The 19740-nt window shown below is 48.0% G+C and overlaps 5 protein-coding genes; 1 reads left to right on the plus strand and 4 right to left on the minus strand.

Moving 5' to 3' along the window:
* Positions 1–5146: 5146 nt before the first annotated feature.
* GSTUM_00008754001 (uncharacterized protein) lies at positions 5147–5940 on the minus strand (the record flags this gene model as incomplete). XM_002840252.2 has 2 exons in its annotated part: positions 5785–5940; positions 5147–5727 (listed from the first exon to the last, which is right to left on the minus strand). The coding sequence occupies exon 2, from the start codon at positions 5534–5536 to the stop codon at positions 5147–5149; it is 390 nt and encodes a 129-aa protein (XP_002840298.1). The 5' UTR covers positions 5537–5727; positions 5785–5940.
* Positions 5941–6804: 864 nt separating this feature from the next.
* Positions 6805–7999, minus strand: GSTUM_00008755001 (uncharacterized protein). XM_002840253.2 has 4 exons: positions 7896–7999; positions 7683–7790; positions 7284–7563; positions 6805–7197 (listed from the first exon to the last, which is right to left on the minus strand). Exons 1-4 carry the CDS (start codon positions 7948–7950, stop codon positions 6864–6866), a joined length of 777 nt encoding a protein of 258 aa, XP_002840299.1. The 5' UTR covers positions 7951–7999; the 3' UTR covers positions 6805–6863.
* Positions 8000–10573: 2574 nt separating this feature from the next.
* Positions 10574–11285, plus strand: GSTUM_00008756001 (uncharacterized protein). XM_002840254.2 has 1 exon: positions 10574–11285. Exon 1 carries the CDS (start codon positions 10597–10599, stop codon positions 11044–11046), a length of 450 nt encoding a protein of 149 aa, XP_002840300.1. The 5' UTR covers positions 10574–10596; the 3' UTR covers positions 11047–11285.
* A 649-nt stretch (positions 11286–11934) lies between these two features.
* Positions 11935–13669, minus strand: GSTUM_00008757001 (uncharacterized protein; the record flags this gene model as incomplete). The annotated part of the gene is made up of 5 exons (XM_002840255.1): positions 11935–12137; positions 12231–12346; positions 12414–12727; positions 12782–13272; positions 13330–13669. The coding sequence occupies 5 exons, from the start codon at positions 13667–13669 to the stop codon at positions 11935–11937; spliced, it is 1464 nt and encodes a 487-aa protein (XP_002840301.1).
* Positions 13670–17450: 3781 nt separating this feature from the next.
* On the minus strand, positions 17451–19539 carry GSTUM_00008759001 (uncharacterized protein). XM_002840256.2 has 7 exons: positions 19181–19539; positions 18957–19008; positions 18867–18894; positions 18617–18796; positions 18387–18543; positions 17945–18330; positions 17451–17873 (listed from the first exon to the last, which is right to left on the minus strand). The coding sequence occupies exons 1-7, from the start codon at positions 19185–19187 to the stop codon at positions 17496–17498; spliced, it is 1188 nt and encodes a 395-aa protein (XP_002840302.1). The 5' UTR covers positions 19188–19539; the 3' UTR covers positions 17451–17495.
* Positions 19540–19740: the final 201 nt, after the last annotated feature.

Here is a 19740-nt window from a genome sequence, read left to right on the forward strand (position 1 = left end):
TTTCGGGATTTTGAATAGTGTCATGTGAGGCCGTATTGGGGGGGCGATTTCGGAAGATTTTGCTGCCAGTGGCTAGGAGTAATACATAACCTTCACTTTGTTCAGGGAAGTAAGGTTTCCGATCTCCTCGTGGCTTGTTATCAAAGGGTCTGGTACTGTAGTTTTGTTGAACTTTCCTGGACTTGATGCGGTGGCTCTATATACACACCCCTAGGTTACACTGGATATCTGCTTCATCCCGCACATTCTCCTCCTCCTCCTCCTCCTCCTCCTCCTCCTAGCCTGTACCTCATCATCAGTGATCTTTCTGACAACTGGGGAATACCGTTGCCATTGATCGACTCGCTAACGCTACGTCTTCCTTACGTATCGACTTATCGTCCAAATCTTCCTTTGCAGGGGACACTTCCAAGATCCATACGTAGGAAAGATAAGTCGCGCTAGCGGCATATCTCTATCCGACGGCCTTTCCATATCCGTCCTCTAATCCCCCTCGAACCTGTAAGTATTAAAGTTCACCCTCCCATTGACAGGAAGCAACCCCGCAAGGTCTTCGTCTTCTAGAACCGCCGCGTGGTGAAATAACGTGCGCCCCATGGAGCCTCGGGAATTGGAACCGATTCTATCGTCGACCTCGACTCTCAGATAGCCCGGGGGGGTGCACACGATAGGTGCGGACCCGGTTTCTGCGGTTGCGTGTAGTGCTGAATCGTTGGTTGGTGATGGGCTCCGTGCACACCTATTCTCCCGCATTGAAGCTGTACGTGAACGATTTCCTTGCGGCAAGGCTCAACCGATTCGGGGAGTTCCTCCTACTGGCCTTGGTTGTATGTGGTCATCTCTCTCTCTGGGGTTCTAGGATATGAACTGGCGCAGATGCATCTAGTACTGGATGGCTTGTCCGTGATAAGCTATTTGCAAGAAGTTGAAGCCCCCCGTTGTCCGCTGGGCCAGGAATCATCTTCAAGGTGTTCGTCAGAAACCGATTTTCCGCCACGGGGTCTCTTTCGACGGCAGGGTGAGGGGAGTTCTGTGGTAGGCCTCTGCGGGGTTTACCTCCATGGGGGGGGCAACGGCCGCATGATATACTTGTGCCCGTGTTCTGCAGATGGATGGAGGATCATTTGCGGGGGTGGTCTCTGGCACCGATATCCATCTTCACTTCCAATGGCAATCGAACGATTTCGACGAGGCCATTTTCTCCTGCAAGGAAGAGTGGAGCTTGGTCACCGAGGTCTCGTGTCTTGTTGGATGCCGAAATTTATCGGCGTGCCGATGGAATCCACAAACTGGGTGGCTTGTGTGTTGTTGGGTAGCTTACCCACTTTCGATAGGTTAACAATTCCACTTCCACGGTCTGCCGCATGGTATGGAGCTCATGTGTTATGCTTGCTGGAACGGGTGCTGGACGGTCTATGGGTGTTGTTGGGGGAAGGGTTGCGGAACTGCGACTCGTTCCGAGAAGAGGCACTCAGGTCTACCGATAGCTTTGTAGCTGCCACAGGGCGGGCTCGGGAGGTGGGTGGGGGAGTTGCATCATGGGAAGTTTTATTCTGATATGTGGTATCCATGGGGCTTAGGATAACGTAGACAAGAGGATGATCTTTACCAGGACTTGAATCGCTTTGACCAAGGAGCGAGAGGTAAAGCGTATGGTAGCCAGATAGCAGCCGAACTGTTAATGATTCTATGATAGTGGAAATGGGAAACGATTATCATACTGGATCTGCGAGTTGAGGTTAACTTAATGGAGGAAGAGCAATGTTAAAATTCCATCTGACCAGAAAACTGGTAAATTTTTTTCATTTTTGTGGCGTGCTAAACAGGTTCTTGGACTTTGGCTCTTATATCATGCTGTAGGTGATTCTGTGTGGAGGACCTGTATATTACAGTGTAAATTCCAAAAAAAAAAGTCGTCGGATGGGTGTCTATGGGGGAATGTACTGAATGCGAAAATTGCTGGTTTCAGGTATTCATACATAACCCGGGTCTGTAGGAATTCGCCAGAGATTTGGTACGTTTTTCGCAATGAATGAATATTTTTATTTACAAGGTTTTGCGATAATTGAAGAATAGGTTGTGCTCTGAAGGTGCGCGGGTGACGATGAGCTGTGATGTCGCGCCGTGGCTAAGCCTTTTAACGGGACTTTGGGAAAGCCGCCCCACGAAGATTATATTTGCACGGTTGCCGATTACCGAAGCCTGAACGGCGAACACCATATGGTGATAGTGAGTCTAGGAATTGCGCAATCGCTGTGTGCCCCCTCTCGATGGCGAGATGTAGTGGTGTGCGATGCTGTGAGTCGGTCGGGCTGATGTTTACTCTGCTGTCGTTGACGAGAATTCCCACAATCTCCTGCCTACCCCTAGCTGCGGCGAGATGTAGGGGCGTGCAAGGGTGATTCCTGGCCATCGGGTTTCGTGAGGTGCGGGGGCCAGTTGTTAAATTGGGATCGATTCCTTCGCTCGCCAGAAGCACCCTTACGACCTCCGCCCGAGATCCATACACAGCCTCATGCAGCGCAGTTGTGTCGTACTGGCGTGCCCGCGAATTGACGTCAACTCTCGGGTCACTCAGTAGAACCCGTACCACCTCCACATGCCCCGCAAAAGCTGCTGCATGAAGTGGTTTCAGACCGCCCGGGCAGCAGAGTTCGACGTCTGCCACAGGATCCTCCAACAGAGCACGAACTGTAGCCACTTTGCCTGAAGCTGCCGCGAGGCGTAGTGGTGTTTGGTCGCGGACATCAAGGGCGTTCTGGTCGATGCCAACGAGCATCAGTGTGCGAACGGCGGCCACTTCGTGCTCGCTTACCGCTTCGCACAGCAGACCTATGGATCTGTGTTTGGGGTCGAATTCACCGTTGATGACTTGATCGATTCCTCTGTCCAACAGCGCCTTGACCCCCGCTACGTCTCCACGCTCTGCAAGGGAGTATAGCATTCTTCTGCCGTATTTCTGAGATCGAGTACGGAATACAACATCGATGAGAACGGAGGATAGGAAGGCAGCGAAGTAGCGGTTTGTTCGGAGTAATGAATTTAGGTCAGATACGTGCTCTAGCTCCCTGGCGATTAGGAGGACGATCTCGTTCGGTAGATGGAGGAATGACATTCTGGGAGGAGCCTGTGAATTTCGTTCTCCCGGGAGGGATTGGTGACATGGGAGTTTCTGGTCGGGTGTGGTGTCATGGGCTGCGTTTGTTTATACCTTCGAGGTTCAACAAAGGGCTGAAAGCCAAGCCTTCCAAATGCCCCGCCAGGATTAGTTAGGCCTAGGCGGGGTAACAGATGCTATGATACAACACCAGTACCGCACATCGCCACAAAATGCAATATCATGTTCCCCAAAGCGTTCTAGATGTCTGGGGAAGAACTGTCGAGACTTGTGAAGTTCACGCTCTACGGGCTCACTAGCGAAATATTAGAATAGTAATATTGCTCCACTATGCAAGAGCTTTAAATGAGCATCCCTCTGCACGTCTACACAAATCCTCTGGGTTAGCCTGAAGCACAGAGTACGGGGTCCGGGAAGCATATATGGTGCTGTACCGGTAGGCTGTTTGTGGCTGTTCCGGCTATGTTGGTGCGGCGGGGAATGTCTGCGCAATCATGCCGTTACATTAAGTTGTCGGTAGGCCCGGTTTTCTTGGACCTCCATCACTCCCACAGCTTGTTGATCCGTCTCCTATCATACCTGATGTGGAAGAGATGGCTTTTTGGTATTCAAACTCCTGCTGTTGAAATTTCTTGTCGAGTGATAACGCATGAAGGTGGTGCAGACGTTATCGCATTTCTCAACACACCAGGGATACTCATTTGCGTGTTTCCCAAAAATCCATATATCCCCTTTGAGTTATTGAAAACTAGTAGGCTTTCTAATAGATCCCGCTGCCTAAGCTTCCCCTTTGGTGTAGACCTGGGGTATGGGGTATCTGGTTGGGGTTATCATCTTTTCAAAACTATCATATCAACGGCTCAACTCTTGAACCCTCATACCATATTTTCGACTACCCTATAGACATAACCCCATCTCAATTTCGGGGTCTGTTGGCAGAGGATTCCACTATAAAAGGTCTCCTTGGAGCTTTTCTCCTCCATCCCTCGTTCTCTTTCCCACATCCACAACCACAACACTCCACATCCACCACCGCTTCTGCAACCAAACACAGCTTGCGTCCGGCCCCCAGGTCGCTCTCCCCTTCCTTCTTCTAACATCAGATTACCACCGAATAAATACTCTTAACAAGGTATGTACGTAAATAGTTGCTTCTAGATCGTCCGGGGTCATCGTGTGCGTTAGAGCTGTCCTTGCTTAGACTTCTGCTAACGACATGCGAGCCTATATATCTTCTCTAGGGACCTCTCAAGTGTTGTTTTTCAGCTACCCAAGCTCTCTCTTGGTATGGAGATGTTCATAAGGTATGTACGTAAATAGCTGCTTTTGGACCGTCCGGGGTCCCCGTGTGCGTTAGAGTTGTCCTTGCTTAGACTTCTGCTAACGACATGCGGACCTATATATCTTCTCTAAGAACTTCTTGAGTGTTGTTGTTCAGCTACCCAAGCTCTCTCCTAACATGGAGACATTTACAGATAAGGTATGTACGTAAATAGTTGCTTCTGGACCGCCCGGGGTCCCCGTGTGCGTTAGAGTTGTCCTTGCTTAGACTTCTGCTAACGAAATACGGGCCTATATCTTCTCTAGGAACCTCTCGAGTGTTGTTTCTCAGTTATCCAAACTCTCTCCTAGTATGGGGGCATTTACAGATAAGGTATGTACGTAAATAGTCGCTCTTGGACCGTCCGGGGTCCCCGTGTGCGTTAGAGCTGTCCTTGCTTAGACTTCGGCTAACGTCATGCGGACCAATGCTCTTCAGATTTAGCAAAAAAAAAAAAAGAGAGAAAGCCACCTTTAACTCCCTAACCTTATCTCAACAATCGAGTGATACCTCATGCGGATTTCTACGTTTAAAAGGAAGCTGTCGATCAGCGATTGGTCTAGGGGGTGAATGCACTAGATGTGTGGGCCGAATAGCCTAAATATGGTAATTTATCCAGCTCGTCCACTATCAAAATGTTCTTTTCTTTTTCTTTTTCTTTTTTGGATAATAGTATCATACCTAGAGAAGGACCGGTTTTTTAGCAGTCATTGTGTGCCACAGTCCTCAGGCAGCTGAGGTTGCTCGGAACCTGGATGCCCCTGTGAGCAGCCCTGGCCATCACAACCGGTAATGGAGCAGAAACGGTACCGTACAGTACGGTACTGGTGATATTCAACCCAAACGTTGCACAGAGCAGATCCACGCGGGAACACAACAGGACTCAGTACCGCTGCCGGGAACCGGAAATCTCGAGGTCGCTCCAAGCCCTGCTGGGGCATTCCAAATATTGCGTATCCGTGTACATGGTGCATCGCTGCGCTAGCACCCGCTCCATCCTCGTCTCCCCGCGCCCGGTCGGTCGGTCTCCCGCTCCAATGGGCTTCCGCTAAACACTCCTGGGTGGATACCGTCGGGCTACTCCTGGATATCCACATCCCGGCGCTGCACACGGCGGGTAGGGATGGGATTGTCCGGATGCCACCTGTAATAAGATGACAGCCGAGAACTAGAATTCCATGACAGGAACGCACGAGATTGTGAACACACACTATTGACCCTCCGAACACGAATGGTGAATTCAACCCCCAAACCGCCCAACCCCCGGACCACCATACCAATGACCATCCTTGAAAGTAGTCAGTGGCCCTATGGTACTCGGCTCACACTGGGTATGATACAGTACCCCCCGAACGTAGTTACAACATACTGGGGTGGCATCCACGACAGCGCCCGTGCTCGTCCACTCGCGCGACTCCATAACAGGTTCATGCGTATTCGGTTCAGATCTACTCGACGTGGATCGTTCGACACCCCGCGTTCAAAAGCTATGGTGTACCGTATACTGAGGGCCCAAAATATCCGGCTACTGTTCCCGTGAATCGAGCCCGAACCGACATCCCCAACCTTGTGGCCCCAAAAAGCTTACCCCGTAAGTCTGAGAGGTATTTTGGAGATCGGGGGGGGGGTGCTTAGTAGCATTATTCGCCAAGACTCGCAACAAGCCTAGATGTCGTCCGCTTAGCCCCGGTATTATATTATAGCAGTATGCCTCAGGGGACAAGGAAATAAAAATAATAAAAACTCCAACCAAGCCAACCCCCCCCCCCCCCCAAAGCTTCACCATGTCGCCATCTTACAGGAACAGACCGTGGGGAGCATGCTTTGCTCTTCGTTTGGTCCAGAGAAGAGCAAGAGACTTCCTCGGTGCCATCCGGGAACCCGAATCCATGAGCTCTTCGATCTGCGGTCTGTGCCCGGGAACTTGTGAAGTATCGTAGCTCCAGCACTCCAGTGCCAGACACAGCCGCCCCGCGGTGCCCCGATGTTGCCATAGCTGTAGCATAGTAATGTATAATACTTGTATGAAAGGGCAAAAACACACAAAACCACTACGTCTCAGCAGCGATACAAGTAGTACACGTTCCGAAGCCCCAGAGCCGGATAATTTAGCGGGGAGTCCTTTCAATGGAACCCGGTGTGGGGGTTAGGGGAACTGGAGGCTGAATAGATCAGGCGGCGGACTTCGGTATAAGCGCGGTGAAACCAGCCCTTTAAAAGGGATGACGAGTGATGTACCATGATTAAACGTCCAATCGGAACTTCTCCGCGCCGGAAACTTCCCGACAACACCTCAAAAGCCTCACTCTACACAAAAAGAAAATACATAATATTATTTCACCTGGAGTAACAGTCTCGGGTAATACCCGGAACAAGACCTCATAAGGTTTATTAATATTATACAATAGCACTACAGAACAGCGCCTAATCATCGATGCCATACCACTCCTCCCCTTCATCACCCATCTCTTCATCGTCGCCGCAATCCTCCTCCTCTACTTCTTTTCGCCGGGACTTGATGGCGCCTATAGCCTTATCGTATCCCCAATCCGCCAATCGCCCATCACATAACAGTTCCTTGGACTTGGTGCGTACAAGTTTAGTCGGCGAAGCAAGCGTCAGCTCCTCAAATGGGGATAGCAATGTAGCAATTGGAAAGGGAATCTTCATCTCTTCCGGCTTCAGTTTCTCCAGCTCGTCCACGTATATGTCTATCAAGTGGTAGCGCAGTCCATTGGGAACTTTCATGTCTTTAGGGCTATCGTCATCGCCATATCGTCAGCGGGAATGGCCTAGCAGAGTGGGCGAAGGGGAAAAAAACTAAAAGTAAGAATGAAAACAAACCTAAGTGGAGTCTCCCTAAGCAGATTCGTGAACCGTCCCACGAGATCTTTCTCCCACCCTCTTGCATGTAGATATCTAAAGCTCGAGGCAAGATAGCCCCTCACCAGGAGGAGGAACTTATCCATACGAAGAACATCCACGCCATTCCATTCCCTGGCAATGGTATTCCAGAAAGCTTCCAGGAATAGACCCGCATTCTTGGTTTCCATGGAGTCCAGTAATCCCGCCAGGTCTAGCACAAGGCGTTGCTGGGTCCTCGGTCTATCTGACAACCACATGCCTGTGCTCATGACCACGATGGTAAGTATGCGGGTCAATTTTAAAAAATACCTATCATATAATTACTAACGGGGAAGGGGCTCCTCATGTTTAAAGAAAGAAGGAGAGGCAGTGACCGACAGTAGAATAGCCCTTTCCAAAGCTTTAGGAACTCAATCTTGGTGAAGCTTCGACGGGAGGATAGGTATGTCCGTAATGATGCGACTGCTCGATCACGGGTGGGTCGATCTGTTCGATATCATACTTTCTCCATCAGTAATTTTGCAAACAACCTGACCAATTGGACATGTAACGCAAGGAATGGAAGAGGAGGGGGGGGGGTATAGGGATTACCATTCGCAGCGAGCTGCTTTACGAACAGTGTTTTCTGAAGCTTTGTTTCGGTCATGATGTGATGTTATGGTATTTTTACGTGATACACAAAAGTTGGGCGGCGAATGTATGCGAGGTTGCGTCGTGAGGTAATTCGGCCGGGCGTTTTTGTCCTCTTATTAAGAGATCTCGCCTCGTCCGATGAGTGAGATGATGGTGTGGGGGAGAAGTTTTTTTTTCTTTCAAAAAATGAATCAACCTGGTTGAGCCTCAATTCTTGGCGGCCGGGTAACGCTGTTAAGGCATTATTTCCAAAGACCAAGACCAAGACTAACTTTAATGGCTCTGCATCTTCGAATATCATAAATTTATCATACTGGTATCGGTATCATACTGCAAATTGAGCCTCCATTGTCCCACCCCCAAAACCTACTGTATCATAGCCCACCCGCTGAAGGAAGGACTCCGAGCGAACCAGTACCCATGATACAAGCTTTCTTACTAATCCAATACTTCCTCCATACTGTACCGGGAAATTGATGACTCACTGACAAAACATGCGCCCGCCCGCCAGATCATAACTGGCTCTCTTTCCGATGTTCTTTACCCCTACAGTGTTGTACGGGGTACTTACCAAATTGCCTCATTTTGGAGGATCTCACTTCAGAGGTTGTCACCTCACCTTATTGGTCGATCGACTCAGCCCATTTACCCAAGATTTCGGAAGGAGTATTTTTTAAGCGGCCAAATACCGGGTGATCCGATGTTTATGGGGGAGGGGGGGGGGGTGGCGAGGTAATTGTTCCTTCCTTCCCTCCGGACAGAAGGTGCCTAAAATTTTGATAATGGGAAAGAAAAAAAAATTCTGCCTCGTCCGAAGTATCTATCGGTCTTATACCTCCGTATGGTGATCGATTTCCTTCTTACCCTACCTCGCTTGTCCTTTTCGAAGGATGGGAGAGGGTGCGGGTTAATTTCCGTTTTGTGTACAGTACAGTACAGTACCGGTACCACATAAGCGCTCGCGAATCGGATCGAGTTTTGTGGCATTGGGGGCATAACTGGTGAGATAGGTCGTATCGTGGATTCGTCGGGTATTGAGCGGGAAAGGGAAGGGTGAGAGTAGGGAAGATTCAGAGTGAGTGAGTTTTGGAAGAAACTGTTCGTATCGTATGCGTGTTCCACAACACTGGCCTCTCGTATCTTGAAGCTCTTTTTGTTGTGTTTTTGTTGGTCAGTTTCTATCCCGTTTACTGGAAAGCGATGAGGTCCGTTACTATCCACTACTCGAGGACTGTACTATTGGTGTCGTGTTGTTTCCCGGAGCGTTGAGTTACCATATTTGACTACTATCGTACTTGTAGTAGCCCTACTATACAACCTATAGTCTACCGTAGCAGGAAGCTACCATCATAACACCCAGCACTTGTAACACCTCAGCACCCCCCCGCAAAAAACCTCTACTATCATAGAAAAAAAAACAAGACCTCAAAAGCATTGCCCCCAGAAAGTCTAGGATGTGCCTTGCAGTATCATGTAGCCTTACGCTACAGTTCCGTCCGCTATTGCTATTCCCAAACTCCTACTTACAGTAGTAACTTACCAACTTTACGATACTACCGCCAATACTTGTACCCCTTCCTTTTTCGCCATACCGCCCCCCCGGTTCCGGGCAGTGTAAACGGGAGAGAAAAGTTGGCGGTACAAATTAATTTCCGAAAAATCCTAATCCAACCTCTCCCACTCTCTTCAACCCATCAGAATCCAACCAACCAACCACTCCCCGGAAAGCCAATACCGGACCCCCCCCCTTCAGCGGACAAATAATAATAATGCAACACCACGAGGCTCTGCTGTAAGGTACATCCCACGAATCCGTCTTCTCGAAAAAACGAAGACTGTGCGGTAAAATGGTATTCTTAACCTTTTGCGCGCGGCCATGAGACTGACGGTGCGGTAAGGTGCACTTTTCTAGCATTTTCGCCCCGGGTGTAACGGTCCGCGTGGATGCTGGCGGTCCGCGCGCCGTGGGCGGTACCGTGGTTTACGATGGCTTACGAGTTGAGTCGGTCGGTCTAGATATCGTGCTTGATTGCTTCGCTCGTCCCCTCCGGAATTTGTGCAGAGTAGTTATGGTCCTATCTCTTTATTTTAGGACTGTGGGCGGAGCAGTGGGTAATATCCACATCCACAGTATTGGGGGGCGGGGGTCGCTGGAAGGTACTCGGTACTGAGGATGTACGATGGTGGGTTTGGCCTTTGTTCTATGTCATGCTGTTGTTTGGTGGAGAGAGAGTTAAATATATATCACACACACATATATATATTATAATATGATAATTATTGAAGACAAAATACAGACAAATAATTCAATAGTTACACCCACAGTGCCGGAAGAAGCAACATCAAAAATAGAACATTCCTATATCACTCGAAGAACCCGGACCAGCAAAATAGCGAAGGATCGAGGTTGAAAAGCGATACGAGCAAGATACGACAGCAAGAGAGGGAAAAACGAAGAAACATATTAAAGGCCAGGAGCCCCACCCACCACCTCACCTCACCTCACCTCACCCCGATCAATCCCAAAACGATCCGTGATATCTCTCACGATATACAAGAACCAACAATCGACCACCAGTCGACCAAACTCCTATTATCAAAACCATATCATACAAGAAAGCGAAATCAACCTCCACCGCAAGACGGCCAATATAAAAAAATGCCCTTCTTTCTAACAAGTTTCAACACTTTCAGCCTAACCACCCGCGCCAATACCGCACAGGCGCCACTGGAGCGACTCCTGACCCGCGCCTCCTCCCCTTCCCACCTCCCCGCCCTCGCTCCCCCCACCACGACGCCAAAGTTCGACGTGCGCGAACTCCCCAGCGCCTACATCCTGGAAGGCGAGTTCCCGGGCATCGACGACACCAGCAGCCTGTGCATCGAGTTCACGGACCGGAGCACCCTGCTCATTCACGGCCGCCTGGAGCGCGCGGTGACGGAGCCGGCGGCGGAAGCGGAGCGCGGGAATTACCTCGTCATGGAGCGCAGCGTCGGCGTCTTCCAGCGCAGGTTCTGGTTCGAGGAGGGGGTCGAGGTGGAGGGTGTCGATGCTAGTCTGGGCAATGGGATTTTGAGGGTTTATGTGCCGAAGAGGGAGAGGGAGTGAGGGCCGGGCTTTCTTTTCTCTTGACTCCCTTCCTCGTCCCCTCCCCTATCATAGCGTTCAGCTTTTTTATTTTCATGTTTTTTGTTTGTTTCTGTTAATCTCGCTGCTTACCTTACTTTACTTTGCCTTTTCGCATATGAGCTATCTTAGACTAGATCTTCCTGCCCCTTCCATTTCTGATTTCAATAAAAAAATCTCGCATCTACCATGCCTCAGGGCTAACGTTAGAGTTAAACATGTCAATGCCCGAAACCTTGGCACGAGTGATGATCCATGATGCACTCTTCATCTGTCCCACCCTTTGTCTAGACACCAATCCTATGATATTTACACAAGTGATATCATAGCGCATCCCGAGTAAACCTGATATAGCGCTCCAGTAATTTGCTAATCTATTTTTCCATTGCAATAACACTTTAACCCCGAGGCCAGTCTCACTGGGGGCAAACACTCCCCAATGGCGGCTGTGTTCATGGCGGCACATGCTGCCTCCGTCCAAGGCTACGCTCATGAGCACAGCTACATAGCACGATGGCCCGGAATCAACAACAGTGGGCTAATTCAACAGGAAAAGGGGGATGTGCCAGAGCAGTCATTTGCCACGTAATTTTAGTTTCACGAGGTGCGAAAAACGAGGGCGGGGCGCACTCTCTTGGTTCAGTAATTGTTATTGAGAAGGGAATAATCATGGCACAAAACTGTACAAAATGCTAAGTTAAAGCCCCGGACAGTGGTAAGGTGATATAATGACTCCCTATCTCCCGCCTCTGGTTGACCCCCCCGCATATATTCCCGCTAGGCTATTATGGAATTGGAGGGCTCTCTTGAACACCTGTGCAGCCGCTACTTTGTATATATACTTCCTCAACAATGACGATCCCCATCGATCTATCTCTCCCCAGCTGCCTGTTTCATGATCATGGATTTTAACCTCTCCATGGCATTAACTGCCCTCAAGCCTAACGAGCGAACAGCGACGACAGGTGGGAATGCGGTCCCGTACAACTTGTGGAGCTTATCAACTATCCCAATCATCAGGTTGTTTTTGAAGTACTGGTCTGAGCAGTATGGCTCGAGGGATAGTGTGGAACCTGTGGGTTTTTTGGCAAGATTAGACTAGATCAGACTGAATCTAGCCTTGCGAGACAGGAAGCGGTCTGCTATGGACGGGAAGAATATCATACCGATGTCTTGCCCGTTCTGCACCGCAGTCTCTAGAGCCTTAATTAGAAACTGAGCATCCCCAATGCCCTGATTTAGTCCTTGCCCTGCGAGCGGGTGGATCGTATGAGCAGCATCCCTAATGAAACATCGTGAACTCACGCCCAAGATTAAAAATAACGTTAGGTGGAGGGTCAAATGCATACCCTACTAATGCCACTCTCTCCGAAATGTAAGAATCTACATGTCTCATCTTAAGCGGGAATGAAGCAATCGAGTTTTCTTGCACCTCCAAAATTTTGCTTGGAACCTCCGCTTTGTCCGAGGGTGTTACAGACTGCCTCCACTGGTACTCCTCTAAAATGCCTCCGTCCATTTTGGCCATGTATGCGATATCAACATGACTCAGTCGAAAGGCACTGTTAACCATAGCGACGAAATCTACTGGTGATAGTTTTTTGAGTCGTGCTGCTATTTCAGGAGTAGTGGACCATACTAATGTTGCAAAATTCCCCGGAAGCTGTCGCGCATAAGATTAGCACACTGGCCTCCCGGGCCCGAGTACACCACTTACTGGTAGTAATGCTACAGGCCCGGTCGGCAAGAACCTCTGGTAAGCAGTTCTCTCGACATCGGGCATATCTTCAATTTTCACCGTAGCTACGACTCCATGTCTCCCATAATCCCAGCCACGACTCTCAATCCCAGCGAATGCTCTTACGGGTGAATTCGCACCGTCGGCTCCCACCAACAGTCTGGCGGCCAGCTCCCTTCCTCCAGTGATTTGGACAATGGGCCAGGTCCTCAAATCAAGAGTGCCGTGATCCCCCCCGAAGTATATCCCCTCTACCCGAGTCTTGTCGATAAGCTGAGCCCCGCCGAGCTCCCCAAGCCGAGACAAAAGGCCATGAACAAGGTTAACGTTCTCGGTCATGTAGGCAATTGTAGATGAATTTTCGGCGCCCCAGTCAAACACGATCCGAGAACCAGAAACACCATCCCATACTTGCATTCCGTGATAATCCTGTACTCTATTCCTTTGGACATGTTTCCACACCCCAATATCTACCCCTATCAGTATCCAATTTAAACCTATCAGCTCAGGGAAAGGAACTGACTTACCAGTCAGAAACCCGACAGAACACGGTGTCAATGAACTGACTCGGTTGGAATAATTCTCGCTAGAAGGCTTCCATTTCCTTCCGGCATCCAAATCCAACCCCTCAATCAGTGCCACCCTCAAGCGTGAGGTGACACTCGAGGATCTCAGTGATGTGGCGAGAGATAATCCAGCTGGGCCACCTCCAACAATCACTACATCATATAGGTTTTCTGGAATATTTGTTGTGGCGTAGGTTCTTGGTACCGAAGAGTGTCGAAAGGCTATGAATTGGGGTTGGGAGGTTAAGCTTCTTAAGTGAGGTACCGCCGCCCGTGATCTTAAACACCAAATTGGGCTCATTTTCGTTGTACTCTAGTACCGGTACAGTACTCGAGTACTGTTCGTCGGAGCGGAGTGGTTTTAAAGTGTGGGGGGGCGACGTTATGCAACAGACGCGAGACGCACGTGACCTCAATTGGGCAGAATCGGGTCTCTCACACAACACCTCTAACCGTGTCAAGGTGGTGGCGTCCACCACCGGCCCCTCGCAGGCTCGCAAACCGAGAGCGCTCCAGAAGAGTGCCCAAAATCTCAACGTTAATTTCATGCTTAACAATAAACTCCAAGCTCAAGAATACCCTGATAATTTACTCAGCAAGGTATCGCCTCTGTCCTTCCTTCTGGATCTCCTACACATAAAGTTATAACAATTTATACCGAAAAAATTACTTTCATGCTGAAAGAATGGCGTGTTGAACAGGGCCTTAAATGCGTTTACAAGCAAAAGGAATAAAGTTAATTCCAAAGTTGTCAGAGTATCATATTCAACGAACTCTTTAGGGCATTATGAGATATAACTACCAGTATTAGGGAGAAGTAATCAATTGACAGCAGATTGTTATCAGGTTAAAAGCCACCCAAAACAAGCTAGCTAGCTTTACAGTTACATAAATAGTCATTAGGGTGTCCATTATTGGAGCACCCGGTATGATATCATTTTAGTATTCTTTAGGCACTAGTATGTTAGTCTCTATATTAATAACAAATTTACACCAGAACAATAATTATAATTATCACTAATGATAAAGCATGACTAACTGCACAGATAGGTTTACATACTACCAGTACGAGTAGTACGAGTATGATAACGAGTTCATGATTCGCAGAGCCGTCTCGATAGGCCTTTCGGCTAGGATCATGGATTATCTCCTGGGCCGTCAAGACAGTGGGAAAATTGGTCTCATGCATTAGCGTCAAATTAGTGTTGATTCAGATTACTAATATGCCAATGGATATCAAAAGCGCAGAGTGTATTCTTCTATGCCTTACATTAGTACTAACTATTAGAGGTATGCTATCTAATAAAACAAGAACTATCGTCCGGTCCACAGAGTGCAATTGGAGGAGAACAAATTCGGCACTCGAAGGAGGTAAGCTTTGGTCGCTGTCGACCTCTGGTTTCTCCACACCTGTAGTCTAACCTGCACATAGAACAGGAGCAATGAGAATTGATTTTTTGTAGCTGGTGGGGGAGGACTTCGGCCATAGGAGTAGTGTGAGACTTAGTAGTCCGATTATACTTTTCCAAGTATAATCGGTTAGATTTCTTTTCTTATGTCTGATGTATCCGAACTCGTTTTGGCTTTCCAATCACTGTAGTTAAGGCTAACTGCTTAACTAGCTGCCGTCGAAAGAGTTCTGCTGGGTATGGCCAAGCAAGTTGATGGAGTAAAATCTGATCCTGCTGTATCTCCCCCCTGTCCAGTTTCCTATTAAATGCCTCTGCTCGCGCATGTACATACAAGATATGAGAATTAACAAGTGATATATCTAGTAAAAAATACAATAAACAAAGCCAATTTCTACATGCTCTAATATATGTGGTATAGCCAGCACAATGTTGATCAGCTAGATCAACACTATTTATATGGTGGTTGTAGTCATTTACTACCCTTAGGATTGGTAGGGTTTTCCGTTCTTGATTACTGAAAACCTGCCGGGCAAGAGCAGCATTTGTACTAGTAGTTCGAGGCTTCCGTCGTTCACTTAGAGTGTATTCATTCCAATAGTGAATTGTGGTCAAAAGTCGAACGATATTGTTATGTTCCCACAGTAGACAGAGAACGTCCTCTCAAGACTGAAATTCTCTACAAATAATCTCAGAAGTTGTAGCAATACACCCTGCTAAGGAATTCCAGGCAGTCATCGTCTTGTCTTAACAAATCTGAAAGCTCAGCACTATTAATCCTAGTAGTACTAACAGCTCCTATAGACATCTTCCTAAGTTCTCTGAATAAAGGAACTGTTGAAAATGCATTATCCATATAGACGACATGTCGCTTTTCTGGATTGAGGATACAACAAAGCTGCAGGACTGCCGAGCCTAGAGGTGAGAGATTTGAGTGCTTCTCAAGACAGGCAATTGAGTTAACCTGAGATGTGAATAGCCAATTGAGGGTATAGCCAGAATCACAAATTGCAAGTTCCTTATAGCCAACTGGAATTGGTTTTCCAGGTAGCCGAATAGTGTGTGTACTTCACTCTGTAAAGTTGACCATTATCTCATCAACAGCGACATTGGTGCTAGGCAGATAAAGCTCCTGGCATCGATATTGAAAATAAGAAGAAAGAGATTCCAATTTCTTCAACCAGTCTTTCCAGGATAGCTTTGGTGATTAACTACTGCAAGGTGGAATCGAGATATGCAAATAACGATTAATCTACATGTATCTTACTAGGCCGTTCGCTCCCTTGGGTAGCATACTCCAACCATACTTCTACTGACTCGATAAACTCGGCAGTCTATTAATACCTCTAAAGATAGAGATACTAAGAAACTTTTGAAGCCCAGAAGCAGTAACTGGTCTCCATGACCGTGTGCCTTTCTGCCCAGCAGATGCTAACCGCTTTTGCTCTGTGTAGATATTGGTTGCCTTCACAATTGGTTCTAAAATTGCCGGGGTCCAAAAGAGAGAAAAAAAGACGATTGGTAATAATTCGATATTGGACGGTAGTACAGCTTGAGCTGCATGCTCTGATGCAGCATGCTCTAAAGATTCGAAACCTTCTGGTCCAATACAGTTTTCTGAACCTATACTAGCCATAACTTTTGGCTTCTTCAAAGGTATATGCTGCATTTTTTGGATAAGGTCTTTCGAGAGCCTTTAGAAGACATCACGTAGTCAAAATCTTCCTTCACAGTCACTTTAGAACATACTGATGATAGCTTTACGTTGATGAGAGATTTTATGCCAAGTTACACTTACCCATTTACAGCTAGTTTACTGACACTAATGCATGAGACCAATTTTCCCACCGTCTTGACTGCCCAGGAGATAACCCATTGATCTCTCCCAATCCCAATTTGGAAGCCAGCTTCGTTAAAATTATATTGGTCACAAGGCTGGCTGTCTGAATTATTACAAACTCTTTTATCACTCAGAACCCAATCCAAAATACTGCCTGAATTCTACGCTCCAAACTGTCGTAGTAGGATATCAACCTCTCTCCACCCATCCATACTTGCGGCTAGCATAATTCGACCATGGTGTAGCGAAAACATGTTATCTTATACATTGGTAGACAATGTACGTGTTCATTGAGCATGAAATTGTCGTTGAGATGTCCGGCACTCCTTTGGAATGTTCCTAGCTTGCGAGCCTAAGCAGTGATTGAGAAAGTTTAACAGCCACTTTATATCTATGCAAATGACTTGACCAGTGCATATCTTGGGCGGTCCGAAATAGTCAAATTCGTCGCCAGGCACGCTGGGCCAAACCTGACAAAAGTTAGCTGAACTTGCCCAGAAAATCAGATTTTCAGCCTCTTAAGCGTTCAACTGACTCAGCACCTTTGGTGAGATTAACCATTCCTAGCAAATCACAAAGCTCAAATAACCCCAGGACAGGTTTAGCGTGCCTGGTGGCAAACTTGACTAGTTTAGGCGACTCAAGGGATTGGACAATCGGAGCGGATTAACTTTGAACGTCAAGCCAACAATACGGCTTCCCCCGAATCACATCATCACTCGCAGTATAGTAATCATAAATCGATCAACATCGGTATTCAACACCCATTGACAATAAACAACTAAAAGCACGCTGGGGGCAAAAAATTGGAAACATGAGATGGAATCAAAACACAGTTCAATCGCTTCAATTCGCCGAGCTACAGCCTAACCCGTGATCTACTTTTTGCTTCTCTCGGTCAACGTCCTCTCTGCCATCTGCTTGGCCTCCTCCGCCTTCAATTCCCTAACCTTAGCGAGGACGACTTCCCGGAAAATAGCCGATCTAGCAGCCCTGGAGAGCCTTCTTGCACCGCCTGATGTCGATGTATTTTGGCTAGCGGAAGAAACACCTTCAGTTGCCGCCTTCCCAGTATCAGTGGGCAAATCCTCTTCGGGGTCATCGGCCCTCATTTTGAGTGCTTCAATACGATTCGCAAGCTTAACCATTTCGATTCCACGCCTGAGGCGAGCTTTTGCAATATAAGACTTGATTTCCGGAAGGACATCGTAGTCGGTGGCAGTTTCGCCAATGAGCCAGGTGTGTCTAAGCGCCTCCTGTAGAGCCACACAAATTAGAAAAAAAAGGTCCTTTTCACGCTGAAGACCAAACTCAAAGGGCACTCTACCTGACTGGTGGGGCGGTCTTCGGGCCTAGGTTGGAGAAGCCCGCCAATAAAGCGCTTCGCGTCCTTGCTGACCTCCTTCCAATAACGCTCGTGGAAGATAACACCTCCTTTGCTACATTCATCGATGAGATCAGGGAGACTCTCGCTACGGAACGGGGAGTATCCACAGAGGAGAGTATAAGTGATAACTCCCAAAGACCACATATCAACAGCCTTTCCATGGCCCTTCTTTAGCATAACTTCAGGTGCAGCGTATCCAAAAGATCCAGCCATGGTGTTTAGCATCTCATCACTCGAATCCAGCATTTTGGCAATACCGAAATCTGCCAGAACTAGGGAAGATTTGGCATCAGGAGTGAGGTATAGAAGATTCTCGGGTTTCAAATCTATCCCCGTAAGGTTAGCATCAGGTCTCAATAATTGCGTAACTCGTAAAACACACCTCTGTGCACAATGTTGTTATTATGCAGGTAATTCACTGCATCCAGGACCTCACGCACGACTTGAGAAGCATCCTTCTCGGTAAATTTCCCATACTCACAAATGCGATCGAAAAGCTCTCCGCCGGTCGCTAGTTGAGTGACAATGTAGTATTTGTCCTGCCAAGTGATTCCCCGCGTTAGCATTCATAGTGTATCCTCCCGCCCCGGCGGCCCCACGAGGGTCACTCACTCTCGATTCAAACCAATCCCTAAACGAAACAATGTGCGGATGCTTGAGTCTCTGCAGCAACGCCAGTTCATCGTATACCATCTGCTCGTTACCCTTGACATTCTTCTTGAGAATGATTTTCACAGCGACTTTTCCGGTGGGTCCGTCTGCTTCGCGAACAATTCCATAGGTACCTGCACCCTAATGCCGGTAAAGGATATTAGCGACGGGCATCACCTTCCCCATTTCGAAAGAGGAAAAAAAAACATACTAAGGTGCGGCCCATCTTGTACTGTGACCTGATTACCCCATGATCGTCAGTTCGTATCCCAATCAATCCCAACATATCATCAATGCTCACTTCTTGTCATAGGTAGGTGGCTGCCCGTGCAGTTTATTGAGCACCGAAGAAACTGACAAATTATTCCGTAAGAACCTGAGCACCATGCAGGGCAGAGATTTCGTGGGACGGTTTTAAAAAAGGGGCCCGGGGCGATAAATGTACGTTTGAGAACGAAGAAACGTAAGGGCCAGGGGGGAAAAATGAAATGGTTAGGTGGACTCGGGGGTATCTTTTTAGCTTACAACTCATAGTTCCGACGTTCCTCTCGTTTATAGATATGTAAATAGGTCAGGGGTGAATGGGTGATGCGGGGAGCTGGGAGGAAGGGATTTGTCCGTCTGCCCAGTGGCTTTGATAGTTGAGGTTCAGGGATCTGCGGGCAGCGGGGCGCAAATGGGGAAGAGACACAAATAGATTGATGGCACAGCAGATAGGAGGGTATGAGACGCAGAGAAGGTGTCTGCTATTCGATGTTTACAAACTTGCAGAAGGAGGTGGGGTTGTTGTTCTTCTCTTTCAAGGAAAGAGTTGGTTTCGATAGATGGACCACACCGTATCGTAAGTGGTGTAAAAAAAGGAGAGAGGGGGTGTTAGGGTGCGGAGAGGTCAGAAAGAAGAAAAAAAAAATAGTGGTGCTAGCGACTGCTTGCTTGTCCGTCTGCTGTTTTGGCTTTTTGTTGCTACTTGAAGCTCGTTCAGTTAAGTGTGGTGGGGTTTTCCCTTGGCAAGACCATAGATAACACACAAGCGGAACATACCTCCCCAACTGACAACAACCCTCAGAATTAACAAAATGGAAGCC

Source organism: Tuber melanosporum (assembly GCF_000151645.1).
Source record: "Tuber melanosporum whole genome shotgun sequence assembly, scaffold_5, strain Mel28".
Classification (NCBI taxonomy): domain Eukaryota; kingdom Fungi; phylum Ascomycota; class Pezizomycetes; order Pezizales; family Tuberaceae; genus Tuber; species Tuber melanosporum.

Excerpts from the sequence above, each read along its gene's own strand:
- GSTUM_00008755001 (XM_002840253.2), bottom strand. The coding sequence starts at position 7,950 with ATGACCGAAACAAAGCTTCAGAAAACACTGTTCGTAAAGCAGCTCGCT. Across the intron at positions 7,564-7,682 it reads TTGGAAAGGGCTATTCTACT|GCATGTGGTTGTCAGATAGA; the intron begins GTCGGTCACTGC and ends TCATGAGCACAG. Across the intron at positions 7,198-7,283 it reads CTTAGGGAGACTCCACTTAG|CCCTAAAGACATGAAAGTTC; the intron begins GTTTGTTTTCAT and ends CGATGACGATAG.
- GSTUM_00008756001 (XM_002840254.2), top strand. The coding sequence starts at position 10,597 with ATGCCCTTCTTTCTAACAAGTTTCAACACTTTCAGCCTAACCACCCGC.
- GSTUM_00008759001 (XM_002840256.2), bottom strand. Across the intron at positions 18,544-18,616 it reads GGGATTGGTTTGAATCGAGA|GACAAATACTACATTGTCAC; the intron begins GTGAGTGACCCT and ends ATCACTTGGCAG. Across the intron at positions 17,874-17,944 it reads AAGACCGCCCCACCAGTCAG|GAGGCGCTTAGACACACCTG; the intron begins GTAGAGTGCCCT and ends GTGGCTCTACAG.